The sequence below is a fragment of the Hyperoodon ampullatus genome (assembly GCF_949752795.1).
Source record: "Hyperoodon ampullatus genome assembly, chromosome: 8".
Lineage (NCBI taxonomy): Eukaryota > Metazoa > Chordata > Mammalia > Artiodactyla > Ziphiidae > Hyperoodon > Hyperoodon ampullatus.
This window is the reverse complement of record NC_136921.1, coordinates 116805491-116819344: the sequence shown is the minus strand read 5'-3', so window position 1 is coordinate 116819344 and position 13854 is coordinate 116805491. Positions and strand designations below refer to the sequence as shown.

The following is a 13854-nucleotide window of genomic DNA, read 5'->3' as shown; positions in this document are numbered from 1 at the left end:
TGGGACACAAGGTCACAGAGACAGTCATGAAATGTTGCCGGAGTTCCCAAAGTTCATGTAGTTAGCAATAAAAAGTGTGTTTTAATCGATAGTGAAAGGGCACAAGCCAAACAGTTTTTTGGTTTCAAAGAATGAAGTTGCCATTCACATCCTGTAAACTGTGCTGAGCCTTGCAGGTTAATCTACTCAAGCATCACAGGAGCGACTTTAGAGATTCCGTGTGTTTTCCGCATTAGAAAATCAAATGACTTAAAAGATGAGACTATTTAGTTCCTAGGAAATGATAAATCTGAGATTTTCAAGCACTGAGAATTATCTCATACTCAATAATTAATGGGTGGAAAGACTGACAGGGGTGAAGAGAGGCTGTCCCTGTGCTGTGGAGCCCGTCTTTTTCTCTCTTTTTTTTTTTTTAATAATTCAAAGCTTATCATTTCATTTGGTACTTGAGTTAGTGCTGCAGGAACTTCTGTGCTGCTCCGGGTTGATGAAAAACAGAATGCTCAGCATTCCTGTCCATAAAGAATTTTGTAATTCATTCCGTAAATACTGTATTCACCTATTCTAAGATCATGTTTTAAAATATACAGCACCTTTGAGATTGGGAAATGTCTTATAATGGGTGGCACATTCGCATTGCATCGTATCAGTCTAACGACGGTGTCTCAGCTCGGTGAGCCGTAGTATTTACTGAGCGCCTGTCACAGGTGGGGCGCTGTTGCAGGCTCTGGGTGATGCAGCAGATCCGCATGCAGGACCTTTGTGAGGTGGTGCTTCGGGATTAGCATCCGTGGAAGGGACGCAGCCACGGTGGGCAGAGGAGAACTCAGGCTGCATCCTTTGACAGAGGCCTCAGCTGCCGTCCTGAGAATCACACCCTAAGAGACAAAGGGGGCGGGGGCCCACGCTGCCTCCAAGCCACTCGCGGGAAGCGGCAGCTGTGGTCACGGGAAGGGTCACTTAGAGGGAGGGGCTGTTCGTGTAACGTGCAAAATGTAGAGAAACAGAAGCATAGCTGCTCGCGCTCCGTGATGATCACGTGTCACTTCTTTGAATTTTCACGTTTTAGGCTCCTGGTGGCCTGGGACCTGTTCCAATTAAACCTTCAGAAGTTCAAGTCAAGCAGGCCTATCCCGTCTTCAATCTGCAGGTTAGACCCGTCATGTGGTTCTGTTAATTGGGTTTCTTATGAAGTGAACAGAATCGTCTTGGATTTGAATTGCACTATTTTTATTAGTTTTGTTCTATGATGGATTATGCCGCGTAGCATACTGTGTGTATTTCTCTGCTGTTATTGTATGCGACCTGCAAGGTGTAGCAGATTCTCTTTTCCTAACATGGCTTATGGAAACCAGGATCTTTATTCTGTGGATATACCATATAGTATGCATATCTGAAGCTGTCTGAACTACATATGTTAGAAACTTGAAGAAAAGACACAAGTGAACAAAAGTGAGTCAGCCTTTGTGTGTGACCACTTCTGTTTTTGAAAATGTGCATGCTTTATTTCTTTTTTCTTTTTTTTTTTTAATTGAAGTATCGTTGAATCCCAATATCTTGTTAGTTTCAGGCATACAGCAGAGTGATTCAGTTACACACACACACGTATGTATATTCTTTTTCAGATCCTTTTCCCTTTTAGGTTATTACAAAATATTGAGTATAATTCTCTGTGCTGTCCAGTAGGTCCTTGTAAAATATTCACGTTTTAAACTGACAAACCAGTGTTCAGTGTATTGCAGTTAAGCCCTAAGACAGGGGCGAGGAACTGAGAACACCGCTGTGTGCTGGGACCCAGAACAGGGCCCAGGACGGCGTTGACAAAGCTGCTGGTTAAACGTGGCGCTCATTTTCCTTTTACCCGCAGGTGGCTGGGAAGTGCCGCCCAAGGGCTTCGAGCGCCTGCCTTCTCTCCCCCAGGTTCCTCAGCTGTACCAGATCAAGAGGTACCAGCCGGTCTCTGTGCAGAGGGCTTCAACCAGCTACCGGTCTCAGAAGCTTGCCCGGGCCCTGAAGCCAGGAGCTGAGGTGACAGGTCCCCACCCTCGGGAATGCCCCACCTTCCCGCCGCCCTGGCGCATGGACTAACGCGCTGTCCTTGGTCTTGGCCCAGGACGAAGCCACCGCCGTCATGGCCCTGCCCAAGCAGGACTCCGCACCCCAGCTCCCCGGCGAGACCTCCGTCCTGAGCATACGACTCCCTGAGGCCTTGGCCCGGGCTCCAGAGTACGACCCGCTCTATATCTTTGTAAGTGACATCAGCAGAAGTCATTGTTCCCTGTCCCTTTATCCAGCAGTTACTTCATAAGAAAGCAGAAACAAATAGAAAACAATCTTATGTTTGGTTACCAGAGGGGAACGGGGGGAGGGGTAAACTAGGGGCGTGGGATCAGCAGACACACACGACTGCACGTAAAAGAGAGACACCGGGCTTCCCTGGTGGCGCAGTGGTCGAGAGTCCGCCTGCCGATGCAGGGGACGCGGGTTCGTGCCCCGGTCCGGGAAGATCCCACATGCCGCAGAGCGGATAGGCCCATGAGCCATGGCCACTGAGTCTGTGCATCTGGAGCCTGTGCTCCTCAGTGGGAGAGGCCACAACAGTGAGAGGCTGGCGTACCGAAAAAAAAAATATATACATATATATATATATATCACTGAATCACTTTGCTGTACACCTGAAACTGACACAATATTGTACATCAACTATACTTCAGTTTTTAAAAAAACATTGAGAAAAAGAAGACAGAAGCACTAATTGGGAATATTTTTCCGTTTTTGGAATTTCAAGGGTTAAACCACATCTCACCCTCGAAATTGCTGGCCAGCCTTTATCATTTGGACAATATCAATGTTTTTGTCTTTTAACAACTCCAGCATTTATTTTTTTATGACAATAGCTTTATGATCTTTTCTAATTATCTATAATATGCACATGTGTATTTTTGTGTTTCTTTTAAGTATAGTTGCTGTGCAATATCATGTAAGTTACAGGTGTACAATACAGTGATTCACGATTTTTAAAGGTAGTATATATGTATATATATTTTAAGAAGAAAGTATACAACAGAAAAAAAGTCAAGTCACCCCAGCCCCGTCCTGCGGCGCTTAGTTGATTCTTTATCCCATCTTTGGGCACCATGGCCCTGCCACACTGACGCCTGATTCCCTGTCTTCTACCAAATTGAGTCCAGTCTCCCAGCGATGTGGGGTCCAGCCGGTTCTTCCCCCTCCCCTGCGTGTGTCCTCCTGTCACCTGCCCTCAGGGGCACCCCCTTCCCCCTTATCCTTCTAGGTGCCCAAGCCCTAAGTGACTGAAGGCCAGACAGGAAATCTGAGGAGGTTCTATGTAAGAATGGAATCATCAGCAAAATGCCACGGTAGTTGCCCTAGTTACGGTCTGTTTTGTAAGGACATGCACACACACACGAACACACACACACACACACACGCAGGATGAGGAAGGACCTCAGACACTACCTGAGAAAGTCTCCTCTGGGAGAATCTACACGTGACCCTCTGAATCTCTGACAGGGCAGAGATGCTGGTGGTCGCACCCAAGGCAGAGCTGGGACAGACGCCTGCCTGTTTCCTGGTTCTTTGCCTCGGGGCTCCTTCTCTGAGCTCTGCTGCTTTCCTCCAGGGAGCTGTGCTGTTTGTGTCTTGGCCAAACACAAACACAGCGTGTTCTGGTAGTCTCATTGCGGGGCGGGGGAGGGCTGTCCCTCAGAGACATAGAGTCAGGGCTGGGATGGCCTCACGGGACATCTAACTCAGTGATTTTCAGACTTCACTTAGCACCAGCACCCTATCGCCAGCTGAAATTTTACACAGCAGGGCAATATGCAAAATAGGGTCCCGGTTGCTGGGCTGGCAGTGGGTAAGGGGCTTTCCTGAGGAGGGTATCCCTGCAAAACCCCAGGGTCTTCACAGTCTCCCCCAGACGCACCCTCTACCACCCCTCACCACTCTGCAAGTGAGAAAGCTGGTCTAGAGACCGGTTTTGCAGATGTAACATACATCAACATTTACCAGATTACATACTTTTCACATGGGCAGTTTATTGCATATCACTTATACATCAGCATGGCTATAAAAGAAAGAATTCGAAAAGCCTACGAAAAGAAACAAAAATAAAAGGCAAGCAATGCTGGTCGCAACGAGTAGAGCATTGCAGTGGAGTCTTGGGGGGATTGTGCGCTGTCTGCAGGGGGTAGGGGGCTCTGGGGAGGAGACGTTGGGGCAGGGTGGACCCCACGCGCCGACGGTGCAGCTGAGGCCATGGAAACGCTGGAGGGTCCTATAGAGGCGCGTTACTAAAACAAAACACAAGGCCATTATCAACTCCAGGGGGAGAGTCAACTAAAAATCGATGTATGTTCCCAGTAGGAAGCCAAACTGAAATCTGGCATGATTTTTAAGACTTGATGGAAAATTGAAAAATAGAATCCGTCTGGCCTTGATACTAGAACTTCCCTCTGTCACTGACCCAGAGGTCGTGATAGTGACCCTTCACCAGAAAGCTATAATCCAGGCCTCGGCTTGGCCTGGCAGAGGGACATACTTAGACAGTTAAGACAAAGTAAATGCTGTTTACTAGTTTCCGGCTTTCAGAGACAACTTATGAACGAAGCGTACAGGTCTCGGTGTGGTTCCAGAATGCAGATGTTGACGAGCTCAATAATACAAAAGTAAGATTGTGGAAGAGAGGAAGAAAGGAACAAGACAGCATGGGAGTGGGAATGCCTTCATTTCACCTGAGGGGGAGTTGAAATACTCAACTAAAGATGATGAAACAGGAAATAGGTGGATCAGTGCATCATTTCAAGTGGCAGCAAAACTAACGGTAACCATGTGATTTTCAAAGTCCAGAAGGAGCATCTGTGTACACGAGCAAGACCCTTACCTTATGTGGTAATGAGTCAGTGGATACTGTGAGGTCAACAGTCAAGAGATGGAAGAAGAAGCGTGATGTTTAGAGTTAGTGACCATCCCAGGCACAAACCCAGACCTGAGCCTGGGGTAGGAGGGGCCCGCACGAGCCCCCTTGTTTTTCACCACGAATCCTTCCAGCCTGGGTGAGCCGCTCCCATACGCATGCGGTGCTCTGAGGGAAATTAAAATTAAAATAGTCACGGGCTGACCACTCAGACTTCCTGCTCTGGTAGCGATGGCCACCCTGGGGGAGGTGAGGTGTGGCAACTATTAGAGACGGTGGCATGGCCATTTCCAGAAAGATTTCATCCACTGCACTTGACTCAAGGCAGGTCCAGAGAGTCGGCCACACGGCGGGTGTCCCCCCGACCCCGGTGCTGTGCACCTTTGCCCCCATCCCCGTCCCCGTGAGACTGCCAGCCCCTCCCCGATCGGTGACTCCACCTCTTGGTCACACTGTGACCAGGCCCAGCTGGGGTCTCTTGTCATCCTGCCCCGAACCCCTGAGGCATCCCTTCCCAGGGGTTGTCCTGATTGTCCTTTGTCACCACAGGGGTGACTCCTGGTGACGGAGGCCAGCAGCCTCCAGATTCTGCTCCTCGCCCTATTTCTGGGGAGGTAGTTGTTCCCAGAGTGCCTGGGTGGCTCCGGCTGGGTGCTCGCCCTGCCTCCTGTCCTTTGCCCCTCCTTCTGGCACGTCCTCGCACTCTGGGGGATTTAAGGGGCCCTGCACGGCGGCAGGACGCGTCCCCCACTTGCCCACCCACACCCGCCTTCCTCTGCATCCTCAGCCTCCCTGGCTTTGTCTCACCACACCCCACCTTTCCCCTTGGTCCCTTCCAGCCCTCCAGCCCCGACCTGGGTCAGGGTGGGGACCCAATGTTTGCCTTCACCTCTGTCCCTGTCCCCATTCCGTGCGGCACCGTGATGGACGGGAGAAGAGCTGCCGTGGACACACACATACTCCACTCCTGCCTCCCTCGGGGGGTCATCGCCTCCCTGCCGTCCTGTTGCCTTTACATCCATGCGTTCGCGCAAGAGCCTCTCCGCGGCCCTGGCTGCAAGTCAGCCTCCCTCCATGACCGGAGGACAGGCAGCCCAGCGTTCGTGGCCGGGACGCCTTCATCACACCCACGATAGCCGGGCCGTCCTCTGGGTGCTGTCACGTCGCCTTCAAGTTGTTGGGGACATTTGTTTCTTGGCGGTGAGACTGGGTTCCCGTCAGTCGTGTGGAGTTCTGTGGGTTTAAAAAAAAAATTTTTTTTAATTATTCAAACAAACAAAAAGAACAGAATCTCAACTTAGTGGTTCCTAAACATCTGCAATTAAACAACCACAAGGGAGCTAAAAGCTATGTTGTTTGGGACAAGAGCTGGGTTTTTGTTAGGCCCCAGAAGGAACATTAAAAGTCTCCACATTTTTGTATATTTTGATATAATTGCTCTGTGCCTCCATTAGTTCTGCTGGAAAATTAGTAAAAAACAGGAACTCCCGTAAAGCCAGATACTTCATCCAAATGGAGCCTTCCTGAATTAAAAACATCACCAAAACAATGTTAAATGCTGATGTTTCCTGATACATCACATGCCACCCTCTCCTTTGTCTTCTCTTTAAAGTTACTTTTTAGAAGCTATTCTTTTGTTTCCAAAACCAGAAGCTCATTGCTTTTTAAAACCAGTTTCCTTATTTAATAAATCCCCCTAATTGATCAAATTTAGAAACAAATACTTAAGCTGTTTAAGCTGCAGTTTCATTTGTACTCGTTTCCATGGGAGCTCAGTGAATCCGCGTGGTATGTAATGAAGCGCGTCAACCGGAAGAGTGACATTTGTGAATGACCGTGACCACTGCCCATCTGAAGCCACCTCTGCTCTCCTGCGGCTCTTTCCCAGACGGGCTGACAGAGGTGGGGTCAGAGCGCGCGTGCCGGGGGGGGCCGAAGGGAGCCTTAGCTGACGCCTGTGCTGTGGCAGAGGAGGAAACCGGTCAACAAAGGAGACCCCATTTTCGTCTCTCCCGCAGAACCCCAGCCCAGGGTTATTTGCCGTGAAGCACCCGCTGACCTACGCGGAAACCTCGATCGATTACCATCTGTGCACCCACCCCAAGTACAAGTTCACCAAGGAGTCCCACTGCAGCTCCAGCATCCCCCTAACCCAGAAGCAGTTTCTCCATCACACGGTAAAGCCGGCAGAGCTGGCCCTGGGCTGCGGGGACGGGCAGGGGACAAGGAGGGAGGGTCACCGCTGGAACCTAGGAATAGAGGGTTTGCCGCCACAGCTGCAGGACAAGGACGGTAACCGTGGCGCTGTGGACCCTGTCACGCCCCAGCCCTGAGTGGGGGGCAGGTGGGGACTCAGCACCGTCCCCGTCCGCCCGTACCCAGCTCCCAGGCTTCACGTTGCCCCCTTTTCAACATTCTTAGTCTCTTTTTCCCTTGAAGGTCATGCCTAATATCATCTTATCCCCACTGCAACCATGGAAAAGCAGTCCCGTGGCAGCCATAACCCCGTGGCCTGACCCCCCTCTTTGTTTGGTCCCCAGCAAGGACAGAAACGTCATAATGGGCAAGGTGGTGATGTGACAAATGCACAGTGAGGAAGAGGCCCCCGAGATCTCCTTCTTCCCCCAAATAACCAACCTGACCTCAGCCTCCAGGCACCTCCTGGGGAGGCCCTCACCCTCCGCTCGGCATGAAACCCTAACTTAGGTGGGTCGCTGTCTCAGCCCCGCCCCCGCCAGCTCCGCCTCACGCCTCTTCCCGCCTCACCTTCCTGCCTCTTGGTTCTAGGATTCCAGCCTGATCCCCGTGCTCCTTGCTCGCTGCCTCTTCCTCAGCCCCGCAGCCAGCCGCCCCCGGGCCCTCCCTGGATCCCACCGGCCGGCCTCACGTGCCACGTGACTCCCTGTCCTGCACCCCAGGGCCCCAGCAGCACACCGTCATCCTCCTGAGAAGCCTTCCTTCCACACAAATCCGATCCGGTCGTTTTCCAGTTTGGAAACCCTCCATGGTCCCTGCTGCCCCTGGGAGCAGCTCCAGGCTCATTAGCTTGGCCCACGAGGCCCTTCACGACCAGCCTGCCTCTCCAGCCTCATTTCCTGTCACCCCTGTCACCCTCCCTGCACTCGATACTTTCCTGACAGCACCCTCCTCGCATCTTCCACGCCTTTGCGCGCACTTAGCCCTGCCTGGAAAGCCCTCTGATGAACCGACCCATCCTCTGAATGTTGTGTTAGCCTCACATGCACAGTAGTCAAAACGGATGGAAAGGCCAGGCCTGTCCTCCACCATCAGGACCGTTGCTCCTGTGCCTCATAAGTCAGGGGCGGGAGCCTGTCCGTCCTCCCTGCGTTAATGCCTGTTGCCTTGTTGCAGCAGTTGCTGGAGCAGTTGTCTTTTTTAGCCTCAGAAAAGTTCTACTAAACTTAATGAAATGATACATTTTGGAGCTCAACTTGGATTGAAAAATATTCAGTTGAATGAAAAGGTAGTCCGTCCTGAACTTTACACGTGGTCCCCCTGTGCCGGCTCTATTACAGGATGTCATTCCTGGAGTGATGACCTGGAAGAGTTTCCAGTGCCCGATCCTCTCGTCCCTGCCCGAAACCTCTAAGACAGAGATGACGCAGCGGTAAGCCCAGCTCCCCGTCACCTCACAGAGGTGTGTGTGCCCCGCAGAGTGCAGAGGCTGCAGCCCCAAAAGTTACCTGCCAGTAGTATGTCAAAGCATACTTGTAGTGCATCGTGAGGGAACTCTGCTAGCCAGAGGAATATGATGGTGTGTATAAAGTCATATCTTGACTTCATCTTAATTGAGATATACTTTATTTTTTTAACTTTTATTGAAATATAGTTGATTTACAATGTTATGTTAGTTTCAGATGTACAGCAAAGTGACTCAGTTATATGTGTGTGTGTATATATATGTATATATATACATATATTCTTTTTCACATTCTCTTCCTTAATGGGTTATTACAATATATCGAATACAGTTCCCTGTGCTATGCAGTAGGCCCTTGTTGTTTGCTTTATATAAATTAGTGGTGTGTATCGGTTGATCCCAAACTCCTGATTCATCCCCACCCACTTCCTCCACCCCACCTCCCCCCTGGTAACCACAAGTTTGCTTTCTATGTCTGTGAGTCTATTTCTGTTTTGTAAATAAGTTCATTAGTATCATTTTTTTAGATTCCACATATAAGTGATATCATATGACATTTGTCTTTCTCTTTCTGACTTACTTCACTTAGTATGATAGTCTCTAGGTCCATCCATGTTGCTGCAAATGGCATTATTTTGTTCTTTTTTATGGCTGAGTAATATGCCATTGTATATATGTACCGCATCTTTTTTTTTTTTAACATCTTTATTGGAGTATAATTGCTTTACAATGGTGTGTTAGTTTCTGCTTTATAACAAAGTGAATCAGTTATACATATACATATATCCCCACATCTCTTCCCTCTTGCATCTCCCTCCCTCCCACCCTCCCTATCCCACCCCTCTAGGTGGTCACAGAGCACCGAGCTGATCTCCCTGTGCTGTGCGGCTGCTTCCCACTAGCTATCTATTTTATATTTGGTAGTGTATATATGTCCATGCCTCTCTCTCACTTTGTCCCAGCTTACCCTTCCCCCTCCCCGTGGCCTCAAGTCCATTCTCCACGTCTGCATCTTTATTCCTGTCCTGCCCCTAGGTTCTTCAGGACCATTTTTTTTTATATTCTATATATATGTGTTACCATACGGTATTTGTTTTTCTCTTTCTGACTTACTTCACTCTGTATGACAGACTCTAGGTCTATCCACCTCACTACAAATAATAACTCAATTTCGTTTCTTTTTATGGCTGAGTAATGGAATCATTGTGTATATGTACCACATCTTCTTTATCCATTCCTCTGTTGATGGACACTTAGGTTGCTTCCATGTCGTGGCTATTGTAAATAGTGTTGCTATGAACATAGGGATGCATGTATCTTTTCGAATAAGAGTTTTATTCAGATACACGCCCAGGAGTGGGATTGCTGGATCATATGGTAGCTCTTGAGATATACTTTAAAAAAGTCAATGTGACAGGTGGCTAGTTGGCCATACTTCAATAAAAGCAGACAACCAATCCATATAATTCAGCGGAAATAGTCATGGTCCATTTTTAACATTTTAGAGTTGCCAAGATTAATCGTCCACACCCTCCATATCCACTCCCAAAGGATCCACCTCTCTCCATGCCCCAGCCCGGCCGTTCACCGGGCGGCCCCGCAGCTGTCATCACACAGACACAGAGCAGGTAGATGAGAATATTGTTAGACCAAAGGAGGAGGAAATTTAGAGTAAGCACATTTTTGCTAGTTTGCTCATTTAACACCTCTTCAGAGCCCTAAGATCTCAAACAAGTAGACTGATGCCTTTGCTTTAAGACACGGCCTGGTCAGTGACCTGCTCCTGAGCCCTGGAGTTTGCTTCTTTGGCCCATTGTCCTTATAAAACGTAGTGAAACGAGTCACTGGTGAGCAAATGTGACTAGTGTCCCAACCCAGTGATCACCAACAGCGACCTTCTGTTCAAATCCTCCAGTCCAGGGTGCGGCCCAGCCCAAGGGGCGGAGCCCTGCCACGGCCCAGGAGCGCTCAGCTCTGCCGGAGCACTGCCACCAACCAGGGTCGGCAGGGACTCCCACCAGCGTGTCCCGGCTCCTCCCCGTCACCAGGACGGCCCGCGGCCTCCCGGAGCTGGGTGACCCCGGCCACGCTCCGCGGCCAGCTCTCTGGGCCCAGTCCTCTCGTGCAGAGCACAAGCCGATCGGACTTGCTGCGAAGACCCCGCTGAGCCTCGATATTTTCGTTCTAGCAGAGGTAGGAAGGCTCACCCCGGTGTGCACCCGCCCCGTATGTACCACCCGTCACGTGCCCCTCCCCGGGTATTTGAGGAGGTCGTTGAAATCCAGTTTGTGACCCTGGAACACTTACCTTTACTTCCTCCTGCACTGCCAGCCAAAAGCTCTTCCTGAATGAAGCAGAATCTAGGCTTGTCCACCTGCTGTTCCCTGCGGGTTATTTCCTCAGCGCTTCTCAGCTGCCCGCCCTCTGCCTGGAGATTAACATGAGACCAAGATTTGGCCCATGGTAGGGGCTCGAAAATATGAGTTCCTTTTCTGTGAGTTCATGTTACTGAACCAAACTTGGGTCCACTCGCCTGTGCCCAGCAAAGCCAATCTACTGACACCGGGAGATTGTGGTGGAGGCCAGTGCAGCGTTTGTTGCAGGCGCCAAGCAAAGAGTCAGGGACAGTTAAAGCTCAGGAAGCCCCAACTCCCCGATGGCTTCCAGGGAAGCATTTTTAAAGGCCAGGTGAGGGAGGGGTGTCGCAGGGTGTGTGATCAGCTCGTGCACATTCTCTGATTGGCCGGTGGTGAGGTTACAGGGTGGTGTCTCATTCTCAGTCCTCAGGTCTGGGGGCTACGTGCTCATGGTCATCAAGTAGTTCACTTCTTCCGCTTGACAGGGGTTTCGGCATCTGTAAGACAACTGAGGAGTGTGCATCAGATACTGTTATCTGGGTACACCTCAGAGAGGAGCCATGGCAGAGGACATGGGAAGGGGTCTGTACCTCCCCACCGGCCAGACAGAAGACGGTCACACACCCTGCAGCCCTCACCCCAAATTTCGCCTTTAAAAACACCTGCCTGAAAACCACTGGGCAGTTCTGGGTTTTGGGGGCACAAGCCACCTCGTCTCCTTGCTGGCCCTGAGCCTTTCTCTGCTCCAGACTCCGACGTTTCGGGTTGCTTGGCCTTGCTGTGCGTCAGGCACACGAAATTGTGTTTGGTAACATTAGCATATTTCTACAATCTGAAAACTCCAGAATCAAGGGCTGGGTGGAACAGTGACCTTGTAGGGAGAAGGAATGCTTTGGTGTCTGAGAGACCTGCCTCGTAACCTGCTAGCCCTGTCACCCACTCTGTGTCCCTGGGCCACAGTTACCTATTACTGGAGCCCGTTGAGCAATCATTTCCTCGTCTGTGAAACGGGGACGGTGAAGTGGTCCTCACGGACCACGTGAGTCGTAAGGACTCAAGTGGTGCACCTAGCACCATCCTTAGTAACCCTTCCCGTTTCTGCCCTCCCCCACCCACTAAACCTTGCGGTAACTCTGCTGCCACCATACGGCGAGGACCCGCCACCAGCTAGACACACGGCCTCATTTTGCTGTGGGGTGAGGGCACTTCCGAATGGACCGCAGTCATCAGTAGACCAAACACAGCTGGGTGTGGGTACCATCCAGAGACTGAATACGCACATTGAGCACGGTAGGCAGGGGACACGCCAGGGTCCACCAGCTGTCAGCAAGCACCGGTCTCAGGAATGAAGAAAAAAAACCCTGTTTTGTTTTCCAAAACAATGTTCTTGGAAAAATCTCCCGAAGCTGTTCTTTCAAAAGGCACTCAGAATGCAGTCACCTTGGACTTGAAGTAACCATGAATTAAACGTGAATTAAATGTGAATTAAACAAGAAAACTCCCCACCTAGGACTTGTTACCTCCAGCTTCTGTGCCCAAGTGCTCTGTTGGCCAATTTGTTTCATAATAAACCATAATTGCACCACAGATTATAAAATCAGGAGAGGATTCTTTATTTCTTTATCATGGATTTCTATGATGTAAGACCCTAGATAATGTTTTTATTTCTAAAAGAGTTACAGAATCATAATATTATTCCTTTTTAAACTTCCTACACATCTGCTAATGCTACTTCAAGTCTGCAGTCATTTTTCTGGAATAGATTACCTATTTCTTAGCTGCTATTTCCCCTGTATTTCTGCCCCTGAGAGTTGCTGTTAAACCACACAGTATCCTTAGTTAATGTTTATTCACTCCAAGTCATTTTTGCATTCATAATGATCAAAACAGCTCACTTGGGTTCTCTGTTCGTTAATAAATTCAGAGAGAATTTACTGAGTCTCTGTGACTTCCATGCAATCTGAGTAAGTAGCGACAAAGAAGTCGTCTAATCCAGTGGTGCCCAGAGTTTGGGGTTTTATAGACAACTAAAATTTCCAGAAGAATCTTAGGAATTGACTCAGAGTTTTCAGCGTTTTACTTTTCCAAGAAAGGCATGAAACAAAACAAAACAAAGCAAAACAAAACACCCAACCTCCGTCCACTGCCACCACCCTTTCAATTCCAGAGGAACATATTAACACATGGAAGTAAGCAGGACATGGTCTCAGAATTTTAAAATTAGGTAAGTTTGGTCTCATGAAAAACCCTTGGTTGTTGCCGTTCTGTCTTCCAGACCACCCTGGCCCCTGGGGAGTGGTCCAGGCTTCCACCTTCTCTCACCCTCCTCTCGGCTACACGCACTCTGAGATCTCAGTGGGATTGTCCGTTAGAACCTGCATTCTCTGTCACCAAGTCAGTAAATAGGACTAATCTCTGGGTGGTGGAGGCCAGGTCCCTTTTCAGTGAGGAATGGTGTTAGAGACCAAAATCTGGGCTCCTGGTGCACACATCGTTACTGCAGGTGGATCCGGCCGGGGGTTGTCTCTTGGCCTCCTCAGCAGACAAGCCAGAGTGTGTACGTGGGGAAATGCATACATATATATGCACACACATACACACGTATGTACACATTCATACAAAAATACATGACCACATACATCTACACACATATGCACATGTCCATGTGCATGTATGCACACATATACACACCTATACCTATTTTAGGCATCATGAATCCACACCGGTGCTCGTAATCCCAGTCCACATTCATGGAGTTGCTGCTTGCTTTCCCCCGTTCCATAATTGTCCGTCTCTTCTTTCCCCTGTGAGAACCCCCGGTCTCCTAACACATTCACTCTCTCAGTTTTATAGAACGTCAAAAATAGTTTCAGAATTGCTTCACCTATACCCACTTTAGT

The 13854-nt window shown here is 49.4% G+C and overlaps 1 protein-coding gene across 1 annotated transcript in view; it reads left to right on the top strand.

The window, feature by feature from the left end:
* CFAP221 (cilia and flagella associated protein 221) overlaps positions 1 to 13854 on the top strand; it is a gene marked incomplete at its 3' end in the record, with an annotated part of 83259 nt that overhangs the window by 60542 nt on the left and 8863 nt on the right. The window contains exons 17-21 of the mRNA XM_079710567.1: positions 1070 to 1150; positions 1921 to 2028; positions 2114 to 2248; positions 6955 to 7113; positions 8473 to 8564. Coding sequence (XP_079566693.1) covers positions 1070 to 1150; positions 1921 to 2028; positions 2114 to 2248; positions 6955 to 7113; positions 8473 to 8564 — 575 coding nt within the window. The remainder of the gene's footprint in view (positions 1 to 1069; positions 1151 to 1920; positions 2029 to 2113; positions 2249 to 6954; positions 7114 to 8472; positions 8565 to 13854) is intronic.